This window comes from Primulina eburnea, chromosome 8, assembly GCF_022965805.1.
Source record: "Primulina eburnea isolate SZY01 chromosome 8, ASM2296580v1, whole genome shotgun sequence".
NCBI lineage: Eukaryota > Viridiplantae > Streptophyta > Magnoliopsida > Lamiales > Gesneriaceae > Primulina > Primulina eburnea.
The window spans coordinates 35,709,259-35,717,711 of record NC_133108.1 but is presented as its reverse complement, the minus strand read 5'-3'; the positions used below and the strand labels follow the sequence as shown (position 1 = coordinate 35,717,711).

The 8,453-nt window shown below is 34.0% G+C and overlaps 2 protein-coding genes across 2 annotated transcripts; one reads left to right on the top strand and one right to left on the bottom strand.

Annotated features, from left to right (window-relative positions):
- The first annotated feature begins 201 nt into the window (after positions 1 to 201).
- On the top strand, positions 202 to 2,011 carry LOC140839456 (large ribosomal subunit protein cL37 alpha-like). The gene is made up of 2 exons (XM_073206173.1): positions 202 to 357; positions 1,418 to 2,011. The coding sequence occupies exons 1-2, from the start codon at positions 279 to 281 to the stop codon at positions 1,771 to 1,773; spliced, it is 435 nt and encodes a 144-aa protein (XP_073062274.1). The 5' UTR covers positions 202 to 278; the 3' UTR covers positions 1,774 to 2,011.
- Positions 2,012 to 2,509: 498 nt separating this feature from the next.
- On the bottom strand, positions 2,510 to 6,164 carry LOC140839455 (E3 ubiquitin protein ligase RIE1-like). The gene is made up of 4 exons (XM_073206172.1): positions 5,518 to 6,164; positions 3,932 to 4,051; positions 3,547 to 3,835; positions 2,510 to 3,066 (listed from the first exon to the last, which is right to left on the bottom strand). The coding sequence occupies exons 1-4, from the start codon at positions 5,997 to 5,999 to the stop codon at positions 2,905 to 2,907; spliced, it is 1,053 nt and encodes a 350-aa protein (XP_073062273.1). The 5' UTR covers positions 6,000 to 6,164; the 3' UTR covers positions 2,510 to 2,904.
- Positions 6,165 to 8,453: the final 2,289 nt, after the last annotated feature.

Here is an 8,453-nt window from a genome sequence, read left to right as displayed (position 1 = left end):
GAGCTCTGAATGGGAGGTTTATAGAACCCAATGTCGAGTTTGTATTATCAAATATTTATTTTTATGTGAGGAATAAATCTGATTTATATTTTAAATTAAAATAAAATTTTATATTTTTTTATTAAATTAAAAAAATCATTTTATAAAATTAATCGATGAGATAATTATGTTTCGAATAAAAGCTGATAAATAATGAATATCAATTTATTAAAAATAATAAGACTGTAAAATTGCTTATCCAAAACTCGGCGAGAAAGAGAAACAGTGGCGAAGGTGAAATGGCTCTCCTCTTCACCACTCCTCTCTTCTGTCCTACGTATTCTTCATCTACGACATCTGCACCAGTTGCTCACCCTTGTAAGTTTGTTAATGCATTGTACATTAATAATTTGTACGATAATGCTTTCCCCCACCTGAATCTTACTGCTTGAAGAAATGAATTTTTATTAATATATATTGAATTTAGGTTTATAGGTTTATGATTTATAAGTAGAATTTCTTTTCAAATTGCGGTTTCTTGTTCATGGTTTCTGGGTTTTGTTTTTCGCGTCTAGTGTGTGGTTCTTGCGCGTCGTTCTTCTGCAAATTATTTACAATAAAAAGAAATGGAATATTTGTGGTATGTGTGGCTTCTTCTTTGTTTCCCTTCTGTTTTTGAATTCTGGGCTCTGAACAAGATTGACAAAAAAATGACTTTTTCCTTGTATTTTCTAGTACAACCATGCAATTTTCCTGTTTAAAATGATTAAATTTGGACAATGTGGAGCATATAGACCACATCTTTACAGATAGGTCTGTGTTAAAGGCACTTGAACTTATAATCTGTTCTGAATCCTAACTTGGATTGGCTGTACTGTTGTATGCAAACCTTAACGAGACTTTTAGATTTGTTCAGAAACTAATTGTAACTGGTTTTTAGCTATGGAAACAAGTGCTTGCCTGATTGGAGTTGGAGATATATTACAGGTTGCTTAGTTGTGATGTTAAGCAAGGTTGATAGGGGAATGTTACACCCTTCAAATGAAAGGTGGTTAAATCTCACATGTAATTTTATAACCTCGAAGGAGGATGCAGAGCTGGGTTCAAGCAGGGAATGTTACACTCTTCAAATGAAAATGTAGTTAAATTTCATGTGTAATTCTTGTAACCTCGAAGAAAACGTCTGGACCGTGAAGCTTATTTAGAAAAAAAGGGTGTTTTTCTAAAAGAATGTTTTTGTTTGTATTTATTAAAAAATGGAAAAACTCTTGAAAAGCCACAAGCCAGAAAAGTAGTCTTTAAACATAGAATCCCTTCTATTTTCTTTTAAAAACCTTGTTTAATAATATACTTTTTAAACCAAGTATTTTTGTATCCAAACTCGCTCTTAGTCTCCCCATGAATTTGTTTATTTTAGCATTGGTTTTTCTGTTTCTAGTCTTCTGTTTCGGCAATAACTTCATCGCTAAGCATCCAAAACCATCTGTTGGATATACGATTCGAGCATCTCTTGTCTCAAAAAGCAGAGGTGCATTGATTGTTAAGGCATCTTCTGATGTTGATGGAACCGGAGCCAGTGCTCCAGATTCTCCTACTCATTCTGACACAAATGAAACTGTGCCTGTTGAGAATCTCCCTTTGGAATCCAAGATCCAGATGAATCTCGAGCAGAAGATGAAAATGAAAATTGCAAAGAAGATCAGATTAAGGAGAAAGAGGCTTCTGAGAAAACGCCATTTGAGGAAGATGGGACGATGGCCACCTTCAAAGTTGAAGAAAAACAAGAATGTGTAAACTTCATCTCTAGATAACTTGCAGTTTCTTTCATTATTGTTTGCTTTCTGTATAATCGCGTTTCATCAGTTTGTGACACCAAATTTATTTTTGTTTATTATAGTGCATCAATAGACTAAATACCATTTCACCTTCTAAAGCTACTTATGGATGGAATACGGCTGTTTTTTTGTTTGGAAACTGAATTCAGCTGTTTTTTTCCCGTTTCATTAAATGGATTTTATCCCCATTGTTTTTTCCTGCAAAGATTTATCGGTATAAACTATTTTTAAATGTGAGTTCTGCTGTTTTTGAGAGATAAAATTTATGCTCATCCTATCTTATTTCTTGTCACAAGTTCTAACAGGGTGAAATTCTCTATTTTAGTAGTGGATCAGATCGAATTCAACAGTTGAACCATTACACACCTTGAAGCTAGAATTCATTAGATTTCGTCTCAGTTGTTTCAAATTTCATCATCTTATTTTTTTAAGACTGCTAAACCACGGCTTCTACTTGTTACTATTTGATTTCAAATATATTTATGAAATACTAATAAATATAATACTCACAAACAGCTTACATTCTTAATAAACATAGTTTTTGAATATATTCAAGCTCAATGTAAAATTTCAATATTTAAATTGCAAATCAATTGATATTTCGAAAAATTGGCGAACCAACCCGACTCATTTGCATCTTTAGAACGTTATGTACATCTTGAAATTTAATAATTCAGTTGAAGAAAATACAAAACTTGTATAAATTGGTATATAAATATGATTGTTCAAGAATTGTCTCCAGTTAGATCCATTATATCTATGCCTATGGAAGGAGGAATGTCCGCTTAGAATAATCTATGGACTATAATGATGATCCTCCCGAGTCAGCATCAACCATTCTAAAGTATTGGCTAAAATACCACTTCTGATATATCAAAATAAAGCTACATATTAAAGTCAAGTACAACATCCCACTCAGTCATACATCTAAAAGGACAAATACAAGAAAACCCTCGAGTTAGATTCTGTTGAAGATGATTTGCATTTGCGTCTGAACTGTACATTTTGCAAGAAAAAGAGGCAAATCGCCAATTGTTCTTGATCATTTTCTGCTGTGGTAACAACTATTCGGAATCAAATTTGGAACCGGTCAGACCAACAAATCGCCCCGTAGAATGTTAAGTTTGCAGAGAGGGCACGTTGCGTTGATACGAAGCCATTTCGCAATGCATTTATGGTGGAAATGATGGTTGCAGGGAAGTGAACATAACTCCACCCCATCAATATATTTGTACAGGCATATGCAGCATTCCTACATAGTAAAAATAGTCACACATTTGGTATAATGAGTGATTAATGCCTCACGAAATGATAAAAACAAGGTTTATGTGATCGGCTATAATATGAATTCAACGACTAATTATGAATAAAAACAAAGCTCACAACATAGGGCATTGGATACTCAGAGCATTAAACGATTGTTCCAATTGTAATTCATGATAATCGGATAAATGATCTTAGTGATATGAACGAGCCTTTGCCAATATACCGAAAGTTATATTTTGTAGTGAAGGAAACTCAAATCTTTCAAGTAATAAAGCAACTTCAGAGTCATTTATATTATTTTACCAATGGACAATCACACAAGACAGTAAGGATAGTTGTTGCTTTTCTAGCATTGGGGTTTTGAATTTTATCAAGAGGGAGGAAATTTGTATTTTTATAAAGAATTTTAGATAAAATTTGAAATTTGTTTCGTTTGGGGAAAGCTTGGAAGAGGAGAGATACTTACAGAATCCTCAAGAGGAAGAACAAGCTCAGCCATAGAATTGCTATGGCTTGACAGTGGCGTTAACTGAACTTGTTTCCTTTCATTTTCGAATGTGTGATTTTGGTGGCTATATAAATATTTCGGAAGAGATCTGATATCATTTTCTGAGGCCCCGTCGCCAATAGTCATTGTGTATGCAACTGCAGCTAAGATCGGAAAGCAACAAAACAGTACCAGAAAAACAATACAAGCCACCGCAATGCAGAAGATCAGAAAGAATATGTCGAACGCTAAAAACACCACCAGCAGCCTGCAGTTTAGAGCATCCATTTCACAGGGCGTTCAATATCTTAAAAATTTCAGGCACAATTTTTTTATTTGCGAAATGTACAAGTATGGTAATTACCAGTATAAACGGGGAGAATCTTGCAGAAGCAGCTGGCCTCCCATGACTATCCAATAGAATCCAAAGACCCACCAGATTGATGAAAGAACAGTACTGACGGACTCCAACTTTTGGATTATCCTGTGGAAAAAATAATTCTAAATATGCACTGTCCTCCAATAAATTTGCTTCCCCTTGGCCAACATGACTATAATGATAAATTAATTGAAGTAGAATAGCATACTCATCGCTGAAGCCTCGAACCCGGAAGAATAATCGGTTTAGGAATGTACTTCAGAATTTCATCTTGGTATTTATTATAATTATTCTAACAAGCTCATTGTGCATAATCTCACTGTCTGCCCCACTCTAGAGAGACTAGTGCATGACAAGAACAATATCCACGGGCTTGTTTCTGTATTCACTTACTTTTGTGGCTTCAGTTATCTTCAAAACGAGATGTAGGGGGAGACAAAGGGAATGAAGAAAATATTCTGTAGCAACTAAAACGTTCCTGAAGTCAAAAGTATATATCGATTTGATTGTTTGTTGGCCATAAACTTGCCTTTAACACACAATTTTTTATCGTTAAAAGCTTCACACTTCAGTTAGGCCAAAAGGAGTTGAATCCCTCCCCCCCTGCCTCTCTCTCTCACACACACACTCACTCTAAACTTTAGAACTATTCATTGATTGAAGAAAGGATTTGGGATTAGTTGTTCATATTGATTGTTTCTCTTCATCGATCACATCCATTTCCAAAGGCATGTCATTTGAATGTTTCTCTTCATCGACAAATTTAGCTCCATCAAATTGGTAGGACCTTCGCTTAAAATAGCTAGACCCTGAGTTCCAGCAAATTTTTCCCTGCACGGGTGACACTTAAACCATTTTGGAGCTACCTTCATGTCCATCTGTTCCTTGTTCAACAGCACACCAGCTTAAAATTTTTATCTCAACTACAAACTCAATTCAGTCAAGTCGATTCTGACATGAAACGAACTTCTCTTAATTATCCTAAACCACATCAGAAAAATTATTACCAAATTTCGTTAGGCGGATGCTACTCCATACCGATTTGGTGATATGATCGTGTTGTATTTGGTCCAGTCTCATTTTACTGTACACATCCATCACAAGATTTTTTCTCTAAAACTGCACACAGAAAAATTTACAAGAATTCCAACCTTAATCTGTTTTGAGAATAATCCCTCCACACCACAAACCGACCCGAAACAAATTCTATACACGGGCTTCCACTCTATTCACTTCGTCAGAGCTAAATATGGAGGTTATAAATTGATCATATGTCCACTTATTATATGCCTTGCCATATAGTCAACGATTAAGATATTTAAATTTTAAATGTCATTCATCTATAATAATACCACAAACTTTACATAACAATCGCAAAAATAACTCAATATAGGTCTCTACCATTTTCATGATTGCATCAGGGATAACAAAACATCAACAAACTCTTAATCCAATAAATAAGAAAGAGTCAAAAAAATCATTACTACATAAAACCAAGAAGTCGTCGTCAATTTATATCCCCAAACTTGCCTTGAGCTAAAAAAAATAAAAATATTGAACTAAAATTTTACCTGTTGTGACGGAGAGAAGTGAAAGGGAACATCCCATAAAAATGAAAATCTTGAAAACCTCCAAAATCATCATCAATGCTCCGCCTTTGGTACTCAGCCCACACAAACCCCATGTGCAGAATGCATTGCAAAGCATACCCACTAATCCACAACCTCAAAGGAGTGCAGGGCCTCTCTTGAATGGTGGTTAAGATCACAAAGACAGAGACCAGAACAAATGCCAAATTCCACACCATATCAAGAAACAGAAAGGGTTTTGAGTGGCCATAATCCCTACTATTTTGAGCTGCTAAATCATCATCCTCACCAATACCATCATCATCAATAATGTAGATTTCTAGTTCATTATCCACCAAGATCCTATGCTGGTCAGAATCGGTGGCTGTTCTTGTAAAAAGGTGCGTGAATGAAGTGGCTATGGAGTTTCTGGTGGGCCTCACGTCGTCACCACCTACAAAAAAACGCCGGTATTCTTGGTTCATTGTTTCGGTGTCAGTATTTGGTGCAGTGAAATGGGTAAGATGGAGCCGGAAAGTGCCTGGTATTATACGAAAAATGGAAGCTTGGGAAGGAAAAAGGGAGGAGGAAAATGGAAGTTAGCCCGTGGCCGTGTATTTATGGTGGTGGGGGCCTGATTTTACATTGTGTTTTGGTGGGTGGTGGGGGCAGTGTGGGGGTTCGAAAATGTTGTCAAGTCATACAATGGAAATGGTTTTGACTAAAGACTAGTAGACAACCTAAATCCTCGTACACAATTTTGCAGGGGAAAAACGACGAAAGAAAATAGATGGAAAATAAAAAGATTGAGTTTTTATTAATAAATATATGCAATAATGGATTATACAGTATGTTATGCATCTTTCTTGAGTTCTTTTTATATCTGTCTTGCTACTTTAAGTAATGTTTTAATGGTTCATGATTAGATGATCTTGGAAATTGAGTGTAGTTGATGATGATCTAAAACAAAGAAACCAGATTTGTTTGGGATTGGGATTAGGCGTGTAAACGAATTAAATCAGTTCGAAAAATATTAAGTTTTTCGAACTCGAACTTGAATAAAACTAATTCGAGCCTTTAAATTTTATTCATTTACGACTCAATTCGGTTCACTTCGGTTACACCCCTATTTGGACTCGAACATAAATTTATAATTCATTCATATATATTTTATTGCAATTTTCCCTTTTAAAAATGACAAAAACTTGTGTGAGACGGTCTCACGGGTCGTATTTTCTTAGACAGGTCTCTATTTGGGTCATCCATGAAAAAATATTACTTTTTAGACTAACGATATTACTTTTTATTGTGAATATCGGTAGAGTTGACCCGTCTCATAGATAAAAATTCGTGAGACCGTCTCACAAGATACCTACTCTTAAAAAAATAGTAAACCGCATCCAATAAACGATTTTTGAATTTTTTTTTTTTTGGATTTCTTGTAACATACCCCATAGAGATATGATGACTCTCTGCCTTTAAAATAAAAAGATTTAAAATTTTAAAATTGGCCATTTCATTCTCCAATAATAATAATAAGAAATTTGAATCCAGCGGAGAAATAATTTTGTACAACCACTGAGCTACACATATAATAATAAAGTCCTAAATAGCACAATATACAAAATTCAATCATCCACAAAAAAATAATTTCTCAATTTAACAATCAAAGATAATTCAACCCATCGTAACCAATTAATAATCTTTCTGTGTAATTCAAAATTATATATAAAAATACATTAGATATTAGGGTTCGAATTAGTAATAGGAAGGTGACTGACTTAATACTTACTCTCTCTGGCCAATATATACATGCATTTTTATGTCTCATAGAAAATTATTAGGAAATAAAATTACACTAGAAAATTTTTGTCTTATCATTATTTAACGAGTGTAGTAATATTTTATAAAACTATTGGAAGTAACCGACATATTTTATGAATAGAGATAAATAGGTAAAAAAAAATGTCTATTGCTATTTATTTGTGGTTTTAACAGAAAATATGGCATGATTCTTGGGTTTTATATGTTATGAATGTAAGTCTCTTGTGCAGGTTGTGGACTTGGGTAGTAATAAATTCCCTCTCAAGATTTCAGCTGATGGGGTGGGAAAGAATTCATTTGAATCAATTAAAATGGTATCATATGATTCACCAAGGTATGCCTTCATGAGCATATTTTTCTCAGTTTCTTGCAAATTTATTTCAAAAACCACTGCAATTTCAAGAAATTATACGTACCTTTATCCTCACATTCCAAGAACTAGGAGTCGATATGCCTTTGAAGAATCAAACACTATAGCATCTGGATTGAAATTATAACAACAAAATATAGTGTGGTTGCTTCAAGAAAACTCGTACAAAGATCATGAAAACCACGCGTTCTGCGTCAATCATCGGTAATCACGAACAAGTGTGCATTGCTTGCCATTGCTACAACGGAACACTAATATGAGTAATTTCTTGTGTACGTTCAACGTGGAAGAGAAGGTTGAACCATTTAAGTTTTGCAAACTCATGTGGACTATCAGATAGTTAATTTTTGAATTTTAGACTGCATTCAGTCGATTTGAGACAGCTTTCTTTCACACCCATAGGAATGTGACAAATGATGTTACAGCCAGCCTCATGATTCTATCAACTTATAGGCATGGTTTGGTACATGGGATAAGGGAGTGATTGATAAATAATCCTCCTTATCCCATGTTTGGTACATTTTTAAAAAGCTCATGATAATATCATGGGCCCTTGATAAATAATTTTTAGAAGGATAACATATCCCTTCTATTAGGTGTGATAATTTTAGTCTAATGATAAAATACACTACAAATAACTTAATTCTTCTCAATTTATAAATGATTTTTATAAATCTATGCTAGTAGGTATAAATTAAAATCAAATAAATATTTTATTTATTTTTATATATTATATAATATGATA

Coding starts and splice junctions, on each gene's coding strand:
- LOC140839455 (XM_073206172.1), bottom strand. CDS start 5,999: ATGAACCAAGAATACCGGCGTTTTTTTGTAGGTGGTGACGACGTGAGG. Junction 4,052..5,517: donor ACTTCTCTCCGTCACAACAG/GTAAAATTTTAG, acceptor TTTTTTCCACAG/GATAATCCAAAAGTTGGAGT. Junction 3,836..3,931: donor GATTCTCCCCGTTTATACTG/GTAATTACCATA, acceptor TCTAAACTGCAG/GCTGCTGGTGGTGTTTTTAG.
- LOC140839456 (XM_073206173.1), top strand. CDS start 279: ATGGCTCTCCTCTTCACCACTCCTCTCTTCTGTCCTACGTATTCTTCA. Junction 358..1,417: donor TGCACCAGTTGCTCACCCTT/GTAAGTTTGTTA, acceptor TTCTGTTTCTAG/TCTTCTGTTTCGGCAATAAC.